The sequence below is a fragment of the Rhinopithecus roxellana genome, chromosome 13, assembly GCF_007565055.1.
Source record: "Rhinopithecus roxellana isolate Shanxi Qingling chromosome 13, ASM756505v1, whole genome shotgun sequence".
Classification (NCBI taxonomy): domain Eukaryota; kingdom Metazoa; phylum Chordata; class Mammalia; order Primates; family Cercopithecidae; genus Rhinopithecus; species Rhinopithecus roxellana.
In genome coordinates, this window is record NC_044561.1 from 107,619,233 (window position 1) to 107,636,436 (window position 17,204).

Here is a 17,204-nt window from a genome sequence, read left to right on the forward strand (position 1 = left end):
AAAAAAGATTGCCTATGTCCCAACCCAAACCTCCTGAATCAGAATATCTTCCCCACCTCCTCCATGTGTTTAAAAGGCTCCCCTGGGCCAGGTGTGACAGGAGCACTGGAGTAATCCCAGCACTTTGGGAGGCCAAGGCGGGCAGATCACCTGAGGTCAAGGGTTCAAGACCAACCTGGCCAACATGGCAAAACCCCGTCTCTACTAAAACTACAACATTAGCCGGGCATGGTGGTGCATGCCTATAATCCCAGCTACTTAGGAGGCTGAGGCAGAAGAATGGCTTGAACCCAGAAGGTAGAGGTTGCAGTGAGCCAAGATTGCGCTACTACACTCCAACCTGGGTGACAGAGTGAGATCCTGTCTCAAAAATAAAAAAGAAAGAAAATACCTTTAAAAGAAAAATAGGAAATTCACCCCATTGGAAAGTGGCAGAGCCAGGTGTGACCCCAGGACTCTGCATTTTTAAGTCACCACAGGTGGTTCTGCTGCAGGTGGTCTGAGTATTTCCCTTGGTAAAATATGGTGCTTTTGGCAGTATTCCATCCCAGGGGCTGTCACCCTGCTCTTCAACACAAAGCTTGTCCTCAAGGAGCCCACAGTCCTGGGGCAGCCAGCATGTGCACTAGAAGCGATCATGTGGGGAGGAAGCGGTCAGCACCATGAAGGCAGTTCAGAGAAACTGCCGGGAGGGCACAGCAGAAGGAGCACTTACCTCCAGCTGGGAAGTCAAGGAAGGCTTCCTGGAAGATAGGTATGGAGCTGAACTTTGAAGGAATCAGGTTATTCCAGGGGGAGGGGCAGCACTGGCAAAAGAACAGAGGCAAAGGGAAATGCTGTCACCTTTTGTGGGGCTGGGGGAGTTAATGAGACGGGAACCACCAAATATGGAGATCCTAAAAGAAAGAAATGAGGTAGAGACAAGGTCCACTTGAGTAGCCGAGTAGACTGCTGGGGACTTGCTCAGAGGCCCAGGGACTTACAGGAACACACCCTATCGGGGTGCTGGTGCTCACACACAGCTCAACAGGACCCTGCTAATGAAGGGTAATACTTCTGCGCCAGGAGCCAGTATGAGTGCATTACACACCCTGCCCCATGAATCTTCACCCCCATCCCTATGACGAAGGTGCCATTGTTCCTTCTGTCTTCCAGAGGAAGAATTTAAAATGTCACACTGCTAGGACATGGCAGAGCTGGGATTCAAAACCAGGCAGTCTGGCTCCCAGAGACTGCATTCCTGACCACTCTGCTTCCCTGCCTCTTACCCTCTTAAAGAGTGAAGGCCCTAACAGCCTCCTGCCCATGGAGCATGGGGTCCTCATAGTAGGCCTCTCCTCCTCATACCTCTGCCTTCACCCTACAAGCTCAGGGAGTCCTCCTGCCCCTGCCCCACTCCCTCCATCTCCCCTACAGGGGTCTCTTGGATTTCTGTGCAGCAGGATGCTGGCTCCCTGGCTTTTCCCTTCCTTCTGGTTCCTGGACCCAACCCACAGGCCTCTTTCCTTTAAGGGGTCACTCCTGTTCTCTGCAGACCCAGAACAGGGATTAAAAGAGCAAGAGACAAGGCTGCGGACAAAGGTTTCGAGTCTCCCACGGTGCTCAGAGCCCTGTTCCCTGGTTCCCAGCTGAGCTCCCTGTGAACAGCCCCTGGGGAAGAGCCTGCTCAGGAGACAGAGGCTCTGAACAGCTTGTCCCAGGTCATAGAACAGCCCAGGAGAACAGCCAGGACTGGACCCCAGGAAGCAGAGCTGCCTTCCGCTGGCTCTAGCAGTTGCCTTTGTTTGGGATGGAGCTCAGAGATGAGCTCACCCTTCCCTGCTGCCAGAGGGGCCAGGACCTGAGGAAGGAGCTGGGGGCGGCCTGGCCCTCTCATGCCAGCAGAAGGCCAGCCCCAGGCTTTTGGCCAACCTTGCACTGATCTTGCCCATCCCCCTTCCTTTCGGTTGCTCAAAGGTGGCTTCACAGAAGACACTGGTGGTGTCAGTAGTGTGGCAGGTATGTACTGCCCGTGGCCTGGGTCTGCCCCATAGGATTCGTCTCTCTTCCGGAGACCTAAGCCAGAAAGGCCAAACAATCCCCACCCCCATGTGACCCTAGGCCAGTGACGCCGGGGCCAGGTTGGGCAGTAGGACTCCAGATCACCTCCTAGGTTCCTGGCAGCCTCCCTGGACTTAGAGGTGGCAGGAATGAGCCGAGCCATGCCTTAGGGCCAGAAGATAAGAGGCAGGGCTCAAGGGGCTACAAATGCCAGAGGTCAAGGCAAGCAAGGGTCTGACGCTGGGCAGACAGGAGTCAGGGCTGGCGATCAACAGGCTACCTAACTCCCTGCCCCCTGCATTTTCTCCCCAAAGCTGCAGTTACTTCATCCCCCTAAGTTCAGGCCTCCTTGTCCTGTCCTAGGCATAATACAGAAGCCCAGGGGAGTTGGCTTTCAGAGGATCTGATTGCTGGCACTCCACTGGCCTTATGCTTCCTTTCTGGTCAATGGGCTTCCTCCAGGAACCAAGCTTCTGTCTTATATAGGATTACAACAGCTGCCACTCTGTGCCACACCACACACTTCACATGTATCTTATTCAACCTCACACAGCCCGGTGAGGTAGGTCTGATGCCTCCGTTTTATGAGTAAGGACACTGAAGCTTAGGGGTAGCCCTCCTGGCTATATTCACAAACTGGCAGGGGAATGAAGGTGATCTGTCCCACTCAGGGGCCCGAGCTCATAACCACCATGCCATAGAGCTGCCTCAGTTCCACCCTCATGATCCTGTGTCCCACTTCCAGGGTCTGGAGTGTGTTTTCACCTACACTTGAATCCCTGCCTCAATCGTAGCCAACAGTTCTGTTCTTCCAGAACCAAGGTCCTGCAGAGAGCTGCCCACGACGGGGCCCCGACTGCCCAGGGTCTCCTGAAGCTGACTGCCAGTTTGCCAGGACTTGCCCTCTTTGTCCCCACTCCCTCCCCTCCACCTCAGGGCCTTTTTTTTTTTTTTTTTTTTTTTGAGATGGAGTCTCCGTTGCCCAAGCTGGAGTGCAGTGGAGCGATCTTGGCTCACTGCAACCTCCACCTCCCAGGATCAAGCGATTCTCCTGCCTCTGCCTCTAGAGTAGCTGGTACTATAGGTGCAGGCCACCACATCTGGCTAATTTTTGGTATTTTTAGTAGAGATGGGGTTTCACCATGTTGGCCAAGCTGGTCTCGAACTCCTGATCTCAAGTGATCTACCCTGCTTGGCCTCCCAAAAGTGCTGGGATTACAGGCATGAGCCACCATGCCCAGCCAGCTCAGGGCCTTTTCATCTATCACCTGGCCCCCAGCATCTAAACAGATCCCTCTGTCCCAGGTCTTGTTCCCTCTAATCCTCCCTCCAACTGCAGCCAGAGTAATTTCATTGTATCACACCCCCACTCCTGCTTAAACCCCCCACTAGCCAAGAAGCTGATCCAAATTCCTTTGTATGGCATTAAACACCCTGCTTGCCAGCCTGGCTGACCTCATCTCTCTCCGGCCCTCCCCTCCTGCTTTGTTCCAGAGCCAGGTGGAATGAAACTGCCTGTCCCTGGACTGTGTTTATCGCATTCCATCCGCCAGGAATGTCACCCCCACCCTTCCTCTCCTGCCCCCTGAATCTGTTCTCCTGACTAACTTCTGATCCTTCAAGACTCAGCTTCAGCTTCACCTTTGTGAAACTTTCCCTGAACATCCTCCCCCAGGTCTAAATGACCCCCCTCTCCTCAGAATCCCTGCCCGACCCTCCCAGACATTCCTAAAGCACCGAGCCCTCTGCCTCACTTGTGCTCTCTCTCTCCTTGTCCCCGCTCTGCAGAGAGGCCTGGGAGGCAGGGGTTGTGTTTGATTTCTCTGTATGTCCCTGCTGTCCAGCACGGGGCCTGGCACAGGGACTGTGCTCGGTGTTTGCTGAGGTAATGGGTTGGCTGACCGACTCATACCTCAGCAGGTGCCCTGGGCGCCTCCCCACACTCCTCTCCACAGGAAACGACCTCTTCCTGGTAGCTGTGCATGAGCTGGGCCATGCGCTCGGACTGGAGCACTCCAACGACCCCAGCGCCATCATGGCACCCTTCTACCAGTACATGGAGACGCACAACTTCAAGCTGCCCCAGGACGATCTCCAGGGCATCCAGAAGATCTATGGTGTGTGGCAAGGAGAGGGAGGACTGCTCCTTCCTTGGGGCTGGGCTGTGACTGCCTACCTGTCATGGGGCAGGGGACGAGGGAGGTGGACGTTGCTATCATCAGCACTGCTGCTGTTTCTCTGACTGTGTGTGACCTTTACAGACTTCCCATGGCTTTGCCTGGCCAGAGGGCAAGGCTTCCCCTGGCACACCTGGGAAACCTGGGGGAGGGTCTGAGCTGTAACTGAGAGGGACAAAAATGAGGTGAGGGCCACTCATTCCCTCTCCTTTACCCCTCCCCTTCCACACTTCTCCCCGTCCCTTCATGCTTCGCTCCCTCCCTCCTATACCAGATGGTGACTGAGTGCTCCCATAGGTTCCACCTCTAGCCAGGCAGGTTCACACATCTGCAGGAGTAACGGTGATATAGTATGATGGGGACTATAACCAGAGCTTTGTTCTTTAAAAAGAAAAAATGAGGGCCAGGCATCATGGCTCTTGCCTGAAATCCCAGCACTTTGGGAGGCCGAGGCGGGTAGATCACTTGAGGTCAGGAGTTCGAGACCAGCCTGGCCAACATGGTGAAACCCCGTCTCTACCAAAAATATTAAAACAAACAAGCAAAAAAATTAGCCAGGTGTGGTGGTGGGCACCTGAAATCTCAGCTGCTTGGGAGGCTGAGGCAGCAGAATCACTTGAACCCAGGAGGCAGAGGTTGCAGTGAGCCGAGATCGCACTATTGCACTCCAGCCTGGGCAACAGGGTGAGACTCCGTCTCAAAAAAAAAAAAAAAAAAAAAAAAGAAAGAAAGAAAAGATGAAAGATGAGAAGCTACTGCTTATCTAGGTAAGATATGAAAGGCCTCCTACACACCTCTCTCCCAGTTCTGTTCACACTGGTATGTGAGGTTCTGGTTCTGGTCAAGTTGGGTGAGATACGGAGACCAGTTTACTTGAGCAAATGCTTGTCAAGACAGCACAGGCGCCCATAGCCCCCAGGCTACGGAGCATAGGAGGAGGGCTCCCTCTGGAGGAGATGACCCAGCCAGAGCCCTGGAGGACAGGCAGGACCTCCACAAGCAGAGACCAGGTGGGGGCTGCGGGTCCCAGAAGCTATTCCAAAGGTAGAACAACAGGATCTGCTGACAGATCAGATGTGGGATGAGAGGAAGGAAGGAGAGTTAAGGATGACCCCAGGGTTTCCAGCTTTTGTAATTGTGAAGCAATAGGGTCCAGCAGTCTGCAGCTCAAAAATCTAGGCTGGAGGCCGAGGTGGGCAATTACCTGAGGTCAGGAGTTCAAGCCCAGCCTGGCCAACATGGCAAAACCCCGTCTCTACTAAAAATACAAAAAAATTAGCCTGGCATGGTGGTGTGCGCCTGTAATCCCAGCTACTTGAGAGGCTGAGGCGGGAGAATCGCTTGAAGCTGGGAGGCAGAGGTTGCAGTGAGCTAAGATCATGCCACTGCGCTCCAGCCTGGGTGACAGAGTAAGACTCCATCTCAAAAAAAAAAAAAAAAAAAAAAGAAAAGAAAAGAAAAAAAGAAAAAGAAAAAAATCTAGGCTGGGATATTTATTTGGGATCTTTGGTGTTCAGTACAGTAACCACTAGTCATGTACAGTAATGAAATTTAAATTTATATTAATTAGGCCAGGTGCGGTGGCTCAAACCTGTAATCCCAGCACTTTGGGAGGCCAAGGTGGGGGGATTGCTTGAGGCCAGGAGTTCAAGACCAGCCTGGGCAACAAAGTGAGATCCCTGTCTCTACCCACACCAAAAATATGAAAATTATAATTTCAGTTATAGTTCTTTAGTGTATCTCAGTCACAATAAGAACTAGTCATTCATCTTAAGAGCTCAGTAGCCATATATGGCTGTGGCTAGGGGCTACTGTAGTGAATGATGCAGATATGGACAATTTCCATCATCACAGAACACCCCAGTGGACAGCTCTGACACAGGTCTGTAAAGCCATGAGCCTGGAGGAGACCACCTAGAGTAGTGATTCTCAACTTGGCTGCCCTTTGGAATTACCTTGGGATTCTAATAAAAAACACAGATACCCAGCCCTCAGCTCTAGAGATTTGGTTTTATTAATAGTTGGGGATTGGGCGTGGTGGCTCATGCCTGTAATCCCAGCACTTTGGGAGGCCAAGGTGGGTGGATCACCTGAGGTCAGGAGTTTGAGACCAGCCTGGTGAAACCCCATCTCTGCTAAAAAAAAAAAAAATTACCTGGGCATGGTGGCACGTGCCTGTAGTCCCAGCTACTTGGGAGGGTGAGGCAGGACAATCACTTGAACCTGGGAGGCAGAGGTTGCAGTGAGCTGAGATCGCGCCACTGCACTCCAGCATGGGGAACAGAGCAAGACTCCTCCTCAGAAAAAAAAAAAAAAAAAAAAAAAAAAAAAAGTTGGATAGCTGGCCTGGTGCTTCCTGAACATCCAGTTTGGAAAGCTCCCCCAGGTGATCCTAATATGCAGCCCAAGTGGAGAAGCACTGACCTAAGGACGAAAATGTAGAGACAGAAGAGAAGAGGACCGGGGGTATACCAGCCTCTAGAGTAGGGCAGATGGGGACAGGCAGCCAGCAAAGGAGGCTGAGAAGGAACAGCCCATGACGCAGGAGGACAACCAAGAGAGTGTTTCAAGGAAAGTGTTTCTATGAATCTTGCTGCTCAAAGTGTAGTCTTCAGACCAGCAGCATCAGCATCACCTGAGAGTGTGAAGGAATGCAGACTCTCAGGCCCCACCTCAGGCCCTCTGAGCCCTTATCTGCATTTTAGCAACATCCCCAGATGATGCATGTGCTCATCAAAGTCTGAGTCAAGCAACCATTGGATGATCTTGGCGGAGCAGCTGGAGTGGGTGACGGGTAGAAGCTGCACTGGGCTGGGAAAGAGAATGAATGAAGCGGGTGAGGAAGTAGGGCCAGTGTGTGTGAAGGGGGCAAAGGAAGAGCGCTGACCCTAAAGAAGGACATGATTGCTCTGTAACAGGAGAAAAGAGAAGATATAAGATTCAGGGGTGGAAAGATGAGAGTCCCATTCTAATGGCTATTTTCATCTGTTTTCTCAAAGACTGGGGGAGTTAAACTGGGGAGAGGGAACAGGAGGCTGGACTGGGACAGACCTGTCTCAGAGCTGCCTGGGTGACGCTGAGACAATGGCAGTGGGAGGCGGGAAATGGCTGCCCCCTCTCTAAGATGTAGCTCCTCTCTCCAGGACCCCCAGCCGAGCCTCTGGAGCCCACAAGGCCACTCCCTACGCTCCCCGTCCGCAGGATCCACTCACCGTCAGAGAGGAAGCATGAGCGCCAGCCCAGGCCCCCTCGGCCGCCCCTTGGGGACCGGCCATCCACACCAGGCACCAAACCCAACATCTGTGACGGCAACTTCAACACAGTGGCCCTCTTCCGGGGCGAGATGTTTGTGTTTAAGGTAGGGCCAATGGATTGGCACCACCCAGCTGGCCCCTGACCTTTCCTCCTCCTCCCCCACACCACGGAGCTGGGGAAGGCTCCTGATTTGGGATTTGGTTACAATGGGGCCTGGACGGGAGCTGGCCCAGTGGCCAGGGTATGGGGTCTCTCCCTGGTGCTGCTGGGTGAATCAACTTGTTTCCAAGAGGGAGGGGGAAAGATGGGTGATCCCTCACCTTCCCAGAATTAATGCTGGGAGAAAGTGCTGGAAGCTGGCTTCTGGTCTGTGACCTTGACTAAGCGAGTCATCTCCCTTCTTGGGACCTCAGTTTCTCCATCCGAAACCTGGGGGAGTCATTCCTCTAACAAAGGGTGTGTGAAGATCCAGTAAGCGTCCGGCTCTGAAGATGGCCAACTTGGAGTGGGGGCTAGGTCAGTGGTGGCTGAGTCTGACTCCAGACCCTACCAAGGCTTGAGAAGCTGCTACTGGCCAAGGTATATCTTGTCATCTGTCCTCCATCAGCCATGGACTGACAGGGTGGCAGCCTGCTTGACGTGTTGCAGGTTGGACTCTCGGGGAGCGAACTCTGAAATGGGGTCTAGAATGCAGGGTTTCAATTAGGGAGTACTTTCAGAATCAACATTTGTGAGAAGGAGGAGAAAGAAGCACGACAGGGAAGAGGGAGAGGTTAAGTGGCAACAGAGGCCCATGGCAGCTTCAGCCACCCCCGCAGGGAACTCTGGAGCTACGGTGGCCTGTCAGTCAGCCTACATTGAGCCCAAAATATCTGGAACATTATAACCCCTACTTCATTCAATCACTGGAGGAGGAAGGGCATCCAGTGATTGAGGAGGGCTCTCTGGAGCAGAGAACATCCCCAAAGGGGCTGACAGTTGAAACCTGCCTGCTGGCCACACTCCTGGCCACTGGGACAACAAGCCCTTCTCTGAAGGGGATCTGGGCAGGGCGGCTCCATCACACAGGATGGTGAAAGAGGCTGCCTCGCTCCCCTCGTGGAGTTATCCCAGCACGCGCTGAGCGCCGCGCAGGAATCGGGCAGTGTGGGTCAGCCCCAATCTGGCTTCTCACTGAGTGGCTCTAGGCAAGTCACCTGGCCTTTCTTAAGACTCCGTATATCTCAGATCAACTTAACAGAGACATGAAAGTCAAAATAAGGTCAAAAACCTGGATGTGAAAGTGCTTTGTAAAACACCTTTTAAAATACTAGCTTTTGTACCATCTTTTACAAATCATGCTTCTTCTTCTGCAGTCATTCTACTTTGATCCAACTGAACTGTTCATAGGCAGGTCTGGGTTTTATCACCCCCATTTACACATAAGAAAACTGAGGTCTGGCGGCTACAGGCCTTGCCTAGGCTGCTTCCGTACCAGCCCAAGGCTGCAGTGGGAACAAGGCACCAGTTACAAGAGGCAGTTTTACTGGACTCCAACTATTTAGCTGCCATTTACTTAACATGGACTGTGTGCCCCGTACTGTTCTGGGCACTTTGCCTAGAATCTCTCATCTGATTCTCCATTATTACCTGCACGTGAAGGTGAGGCCCTAGGTCATGCAGCTATAAGTGGAGGAATGTGAACGCATGCCTAGGTCTCGAGGGAATTCCCATGACTTGGCTTCCATGATCCTGGCCCTACTGGATGGAGCTAGCCCCATACAGGGCACTCAGCCCAGGCTCAGTGACCACCCCAGCCTCCCACTGTCCTGAGGACCAGTCTGGCTGATGTCAGCGACGCTTCACTGCCCCCATGTGGCCACTGCAGGCCCTGACATCATCCTTTCTGGCTCCCTCACACCTTTTCCACACGAGGCCTGTCTGCTGTCTGTCTCATGGTCCACCCAGCAGCAAGGTCAGCAGGAGGCTGAAATGAAGAGAGTTACAGGAGCATCGTGTCTTCCTTCCAGGGCTTTAAAAGTCAGAAGCAGCTAATGGACAGGCTCGGTGGAGGGTTGCCAGGCTGGGCCCCAGGGAAGGTGTTGGGCTGTTGGGACCTAAGCCCCACAGCTGAAATCACTGGGTTCGGAGGCAGGGCCTGACATACCTTTCTCTCCCCTCCCGCTTCCTCCCAGGATCGCTGGTTCTGGCGCCTGCGAAATAACCGAGTGCAGGAGGGCTACCCCATGCAGATCGAACAGTTCTGGAAGGGCCTGCCTGCCCGCATCGATGCAGCCTACGAAAGGGCCGATGGGAGATTTGTCTTCTTCAAAGGTAATGTAGCCTGTGCTGTGGGACAGTTCCCTCATGGGGCCTCCTTTTTCCCATCTAAACTGGAAGAGGAGGGGTGGGAGGCACATGTCCTCAGAGGGCCCCTCTAGCCTAACAGAGACACTGACCTCTGACAATTCAAGTCAGAAAGTGAGACTGAGAATCTGTATGTGCCAAGGTTGGTGGGGTGACCAGCTTTGTCCACATGACGTAGAGTGTGGGACAAGCAATTGAAGACCACCCAGTACCTCATGGGAGGCCATCGGGTCAGTTCTGTAAGTACCCAGAGGGAAGAGGTCACTCAAGGTGGGGTGGGCGTGGGAGGGAGCTAAGGTGCCCACCCTGTGCCCAGCACTGTGCTAGGTTGTTTCATGACAATTATCTTGATTCAGGCCAGAACTCAGATGGGTGAGATATAGATAGTGAGAAGCAAGGAAAGCATTCCAGAAGGACAACGGCTGAATAAAGGAGCAGGGTTGGGATGTGTACGGACGTTCACAGGGCTTAGAAGACCCATCTGATGGCTACGGAGGCCCCACCTTGGACAGCTGTGAGAAATGGCCCAGAAAGGTCACCTGGGGGCAAATCCTAAAGAGCCTTGGTTGCCAGGCCAGAATGTGGTCTTGATCCATTAGGCCAAGGCTGGAAATTCATGGAATGTTTCTGAGCAGCAGAGAGCCAGAGGGCAGGAGGTGACAGACATGGCAGGGGCAGGGCAGCCATTTCTGAGGTGGTTCTGGAGAGTGCGACTCATGAGGCCCAATCCAGGGAGGAGCCGTGCAGCTGGAGGGCAGGGGACAGCTGCCAGGAGAGTCAGAGGACCTCAGAAGTGACTGAATACTCGGCCAGGCAGAGTGGCTCACGCCTGTAATCCCAGCATTTTGGGATGCCAAGGCGGGCAGATCACCTGAGGTCAGGAGTTCAAGACCAACCTGACCAACATGGTGAAACCCCAGCTCTACTAAAATTACAAAAATTAGCCATGCGTGGTGGTGCATGCCTGTAATCCCAGCTACTCAGGTGGCTGAGGCAGGAGAATCGCTTGAACCCAGGAGGCGGAGGTTGTGGTGAGCTGAGATCATACCATTGCACTCCAGCCTGGGCAACAAGAGCCAAACTCCATCTCAAAAAAAAGTGGCTGAATACTGAGAGTAGCAGGAAAGGGGGTCAACAGTGAGGCTAGGACTCCCTGTTGGGGACCTGGGAGGCAGAAGGTGATGAGGAGGGAGCCCTTCTGTGGTGCAGATGAGGAGCTCTGTGAAGCCAGCTGATGTGGAGCTGCCCATAGGCCAAGGGAGGTCAGGGTTTCTGGGTCTGCTGCTCAGGTCCAGTGGGACAGCCTCAGAGTCAGGTGTCGCTGGTGGCAGGTTTGGAGAGTGGTAGTGCATGCAAAGTCATGTAAGTGGCTGAGATGACCAGAGAGCAGAGAGGAGCAACTCACATGATGAAAAAGGGTAGGACTCGGAGCCCAGGCAGCAGGGGCAAGTTGTCCAGGATCTGGGACTGGCCTCAGGCTTCCTGCCCTTCCCAACTCTAACTGGGCCAAGGGGCTGAGGGCATCAGGCTGTTTTCACCTGACATCCTGAAGATGGGCAAGCAGCACTGAGTGACTGGGGAAGCTGATCCTGGGCTCCTCTTGGCCACAGGTGACAAGTATTGGGTGTTTAAGGAGGTGACGGTGGAGCCTGGGTACCCCCACAGCCTGGGGGAGTTGGGCAGCTGTCTGCCCCGTGAAGGCATTGACACAGCTCTGCGCTGGGAACCTGTGGGCAAGACCTACTTTTTCAAAGGCGAGCGGTACTGGCGCTACAGTGAGGAGCGGCGGGCCACGGACCCTGGCTACCCTAAGCCCATCACCGTGTGGAAGGGCATCCCACAGGCTCCCCAAGGGGCCTTCATCAGCAAGGAAGGATGTACGTAAGGGCCGGGCTGGGGTGGGTGTGGGGAGCTGGTTTTATGTGGTCCTCACCAGTGCCCACGGGCATACTCAGTGCCTATGAGCATCCAGGTTTGAGAAAACACCTGGCGGCAGACAGTTGACTCGTATCTACCCATGTTCACAGGGTCCATTAATTCGCTTACCAGCTGCCAAGTCACACTTTTTCATCTGCAGGAGTGATTCACAGCAGAGAGATGTTGTCATAGACTGACTTCATTTCTTCCGACAGCATTTCTCAAACACTTATCCGCAGGTGTACTCCAGGGACACCTCGAGTTACCAAATCTGAAAAGCAATGATGGGCATGCATGTTTCAAAGCCACTTTTTCACAGGGCTTGAGGGCAAGAAGATGGAAAGAAAACCTTTTTAAAAAAAGTTTTTTTTTTTTTTTAAATTCTAAGCGATAAGGTCTCTGTCGCCTAGGCTGGAATGCAGTGGCACAATCATAGCTCACTGCAGCCTCAACCTCTTGGTCTCAAATGATCTTCCTGCCTCATCAGCCTCCCCAGTAGTTGGGATTATAGGCACATGCCACTATCCCTGACTACTTTACATTTTTTTTGTAGAGACAGGATTTCACTATTGTTGGCCAGGCTGGTCTCAAACTCCTGGCCTCAAGCAATCCTCCCACCTCGGCCTCTCAAAGCCCTGGGATTACAAGTATCAGCCACTGCATCAAGAGAGAAACTTTTTATGTTTCCTGAATTCCTCCTAGAAGCCATGCTGGCCACCCGCCCCCACGACTGCCATCAGACATTCAGCCTGTCTCCCCACCAGCATAGGAGCTTCTCAGGAGGAGCGGCCAGCCTGGCCAGATGCAGAGTGGGCCTCCAGGAGTGTTTGTTAAGTAGATCTCCACTGATGTGGTCAAAACCACAGACTCTAGAGCTGGACTGGCTGGGTTTGTAACCACCACAGTACCACTCACTATGAATCTGAGCAAATCTCTACGAAGTTTTCCGTTTTCTCATTTATAAAACGATGATAATAATGGTACCTACCTTTATATAATGGTTTTGTGAGGATTAAAGAAGATAAATTGTGTAGCATACTTAGAAATAATCCCTAGCACACAATCCATGCTATATGTTTTAGCTGCTATCGTCGTCATCATCATCATCATCATCATCTTGTGGGTTTCAGTTTATGTGGATTGAAAGGATTCATTCATTCACTCCATAATAATAGACAGCTTGTATGGTGGGAGCTGGGGACGTAGCAGTGAACAGGACTTGCACAGGTCCGAGTCTAGGAGCATAAAGCAAGATGGCAACAGATGCTATAAGGGAAAGACACCCAGTACTTTGGGAGGTCGAGGTGGGAGGATCACTTGAGGCCAGGAGGTCGAGACCAGCCTGGGTAACATAGTGAGACTCCATCTCTACAAAAAAAAATACAAAAATTAGCTGGGCATGGTGACATGTGCCTGTTGTCCCAGCTACTTGGGAGGCTGAGGCCAGAGGATTGCTTAAGACTGGGAGTTTGAAGCTGCAGTGAGTTATGACTGCGCCACTTGTACTCCAGCCTAGGTGATGGAATGAGACCTTGTCTTAAAAAAAGAAAAAAGGAAATAAATCTGGGAGAGAGCAATGAGCTAGAGGGGGCCATGTTAGAGATGGCTGGGAAGGGGTCTCCGACGAGGCTTCACTGATAAGAAAGCCAATGGCCAGGCCGGGTGCAGTGGCTCACGCCTGTAATCCCAGCACTTTGGGAGGCCAAGGCGGGTGGATCACGAGGTCAGGAGATCGAGACCATCCTGACTAACACAGCGAAACCCTGTCTCTACTAAAAATACAAAAAATTAGCCAGGCGTGGTGGCAGGTGCCTGTAGTCCCAGCTACTCGGGAGGCTGAGGCAGGAGAATGGCGTGAACCTGGGAGGCAGAGCTTGCAGTGAGCCGAGATTGTGCCACTGCGCTCCAGCCCAGGCGACAGAGCGAGACTCTGTCTCAAAAAAAAAAAAAAAAAAAAGTCATTGGCCACAGCTGCTATTTGTTGGCTGTCTTGCATACCTGATGCTTTACACACAAGATCTCCCTTTTTGGGGAGCCTCAGAGGCAGGTGACATCAAGGACCTAGACCAATGAAAGCCCTAGCCATGGTGGGGAGCCAGCCAATGAGGATGGCCTGAGCAAGCTGCTTTGCCCACTGGCTGGGCTGCTTAGGTTGTTGCTGGAGCCCTGGGGTGGTTGCCCAGGGAGTGATTGGCAAGACTGCCCAGCCTCTCCCCAAGAAGGCTCCCAAAGACCCTGCATCTGTGTTGTGCAGTGATGTGTGCCAAGCAAAAAAAAAATCCATAATTGCAGAGAGCTAGTGTCTTGCTGTCAACACAAGGCGAAATCTTACTCTCTGCCTCCCTTGGCTCAAGCAGGAGCCAGGCCGAGGCTTAATGGAACCCACATGCGGGGCAAGGGGGACCTGTGGGCAGTGTGACAGAGCTGTGACCCAGGCTATGTGCAAGGGGTCCTGTCTGGGCGGCACAAAGTGAACCATGTCCCAATTCTCCCTGAAGCCCCTCTGGTTTCCTAGCACCCGCAGAATGACAGGCAGACCACTCCAGGTCCCAGGCGCTCCCCTCTGCAGCTTCTTACTCCATGACTCAGCCAGGCACTACACACCAAACCACCAGGTGTCCCCACCTTGCCTCCCATGCCACAGCGCCTGTGCCCTTCCTCTCACACTGCCCCAAAGCAGGTGCCGGAAGTGTCTGGGAGTGGTGATGCTGGGCTGTATTTCTGCAGATTACACCTACTTCTACAAGGGCCGGGACTACTGGAAGTTTGACAACCAGAAACTGAGCGTGGAGCCAGGCTACCCGCGCAACATCCTGCGTGACTGGATGGGCTGCAACCAGAAAGAGGTGGAGCGGCGGAAGGAGCGGCGGCTGCCCCAGGACGACGTGGACATCATGGTGACCATCAATGATGTGCCGGGCTCCGTGAACGCTGTGGCCGTGGTCATCCCCTGTATCCTGTCCCTCTGCATCCTGGTGCTGGTCTACACCATCTTCCAGTTCAAGAACAAGACAGGCCCTCAGCCTGTCACCTACTATAAGCGGCCAGTCCAGGAGTGGGTGTGAGCAGCCCAGAGCCCTCTCTGTCCACTCGGTCTGGCCAGCCAGGCCCTTCCTCACCAGGGTCTGAGGGGCAGCTCTGGCCACTGCTCACCAGGGCCAGCAGGGCCCTAGGCTGGGGTCGTACAGCTGAAGTAGTGGGTGCATTTGGCCTAGGCTGAGCGTGGGGCAGGGAATTATGGGGGCTGTGCCCCAGGGTGGGTGTCTGGCACCCAGCTGCCAGCCTTCTGTCCTGGGCAAACTACTCCCTACTTAAGGGAATAGGTCAGGCTCCATCCGGAGGCAGGGACCATGCCAGGAAGAGCCCCTGTGGTCACAGCATCCTGTGGTGTCCATGAGGTACCACAGCTCCACTCCTGGCTGGAACCCAGCACCCTCTGTGGGAAGCCAGCACTAGCTCTCATCCCCCATCTGGGAGATGCCACCAGTCCTGGTCCCCTTTTGCCAACACCTGCTGGTCAGATGTCCCCCTACCCCCACCCCACTGTCCTCCAAGGCTACAGGACCCCTGCTTCTGACACAGTGGGCAACAAGCCTGGGTTTCCCTGCTGGCAGACAGCAGATCCCTCAGGAAACCTGCTCCACTTGTCAGGGTCTCTTCAGAGACCCAGGATTTAGGGTCACATGCTGCAGGCAGGGCTGTGGCCCGGCTGGGTCTGACAAGGACCCACCTGTCACATCGTGAGTATTTAAATGTCCTGTCACTACTGTTTAAAGTCCCATTTTGCAAAGGCTGCTTGAGGCTTTAGGTGAACTAGAGGTGACTGTCTTGGTGATGAGGCCAGCAGAGCGGCCTTCCCCCAGGCGACAAGGACCAAGGTGCTGCTAAGGCCACTCTAGCGCCCAGACACCCCAGTAGCTGAGCCCTGCTCCTGTGGCTACAGAGCTGGGGCAGAAGCTGACCCCATTTCTGGAGGCAGATCCGAGTTTGTGACTGTCCTCCACTCCCCTCTATTGTCCCTGTCCCCAGCTTTGCTCCAGCCTGTCACTTGTGGCCTGGGGCTCAGCCTGACTAGTCAGGTGTGACAGAGATGGCTGCAGGGCCAACATGGCAGAGCCTGGGAGTCCTTCGGAAGGGGACGGGGTGTCTGAAGTGCTCAGTGCCTCCACTCCCAGCTACCCCGAGGCCGACTCAATCTCTCGGCTGGAAGCAGTGTTTTCCCAGAGCTTGGCCCTTGCTGACCTCGCTCACTGGGCCCATCTTCCCACACTGCTCTTAGAAGGGCAACCCTACCAGTAGCAGCCCCAAGCCAAGGGGGCTCCCTTTTTGACCTTCACTGGCCCGCCCTTTACTGTCTCTGGCAGGAGTTCCTAGGGCTTGGCCTGCCTTGCTCCAGGACAGCAGAGGCAGCCCTGCTTGTCACTGAGGAGTCCTAGACAAGGCCAATGGGTTCAGTGATGCCCACTGGCTCTCTGCCAAAGCCAAAAAGAGGTGTCAGGCAGTCTCCAGCGTGCTGGCCGGGTCTTAGATGCCAACCCTGCTCACTGAGCCTGCATGGGCCTTGCCCCCGACCCTGTGGTCTCTCAGATTGGGGTCGGCGTACCCTGTAGCACAGACAGGGACTCCTGCTACCCTGGGAGCTATCTTAAGCAAAATCTCTTGTCCCAGGGGCGCCCATGTGGGTCCGCTGTGTCCCCTGTCATCATCCTTGTTTTTTCTCATTTTGGCCAAGGGCAGGCTCCCTGGGACAGGCAGGGAACAACTGCAGAGATATTAGTGATTCACAGGTTTGTACAGTGTTTTATACTTTGCAAAGCACTTTATTAGCTCACACCTGTCCACTCACATGAAACTCGTGTAGGCCCTGGGAGGCCGAAGGTAACTCTCACCGTGTGCTCAGATGAAGCACAAAGAGGTTGTTACTTGCCCGGGCCATCCAGTGGGCTGGCTGTGTCTTATGTCCCCATCTGTGGACCCCTCTAGGGTCTGAGATGAGATGAGAAGTGTCTCCTGTATCCACCTCTTCCTGGCCTCCCTTCCCCCACTTCCTGGTCCCTGTCCACTCCTCAGGTTGGTGCTCTCACTTCTTGAAAGCTCTAGGCACCCCCGCCTCCTGCCAGGCTCCCTGTTGGCTCCTGGCAGGCCAGCTGAGAATGAGCAGGAGATGGAGGCAGGCAGCCCAGGCTGCAGAGGTGAGGGATGTGGGGCCAGGCCCAGAGGGCTCAGCCTAGAGGCTTCCAATCTCAGATTCTCCTGCCTGTGGTCATCTGTTTGTCCATCACCCCAGGACAGGGCAGACAGAGGGGCAAAGCACTGGGGGCCCCAGAGCCTAGCTTCCCCTCAGCCTGGGGGACATCACAGCATTTCAGTGTCAGTCACATTTTAAACTGATCAGCCTTTGTATAATGTTTTTTAAATCATTTCTAAATAAAACAGAAATACAGAGTGTGTCATTTCCCTGGGATGAGG

At 53.8% G+C, this 17,204-nt stretch overlaps 1 protein-coding gene across 1 annotated transcript in view; it reads left to right on the forward strand.

Annotated features, from left to right (window-relative positions):
- The window catches only part of MMP24 (matrix metallopeptidase 24), a 44,479-nt gene extending 27,296 nt beyond the window's left edge, over positions 1-17,183 (forward strand). The window contains exons 5-9 of the mRNA XM_030915346.1: positions 3,996-4,157; positions 7,361-7,575; positions 9,647-9,785; positions 11,429-11,695; positions 14,463-17,183. Coding sequence (XP_030771206.1) covers positions 3,996-4,157; positions 7,361-7,575; positions 9,647-9,785; positions 11,429-11,695; positions 14,463-14,800 — 1,121 coding nt within the window. The 3' untranslated portion in view covers positions 14,801-17,183. The remainder of the gene's footprint in view (positions 1-3,995; positions 4,158-7,360; positions 7,576-9,646; positions 9,786-11,428; positions 11,696-14,462) is intronic.
- Positions 17,184-17,204: the final 21 nt, after the last annotated feature.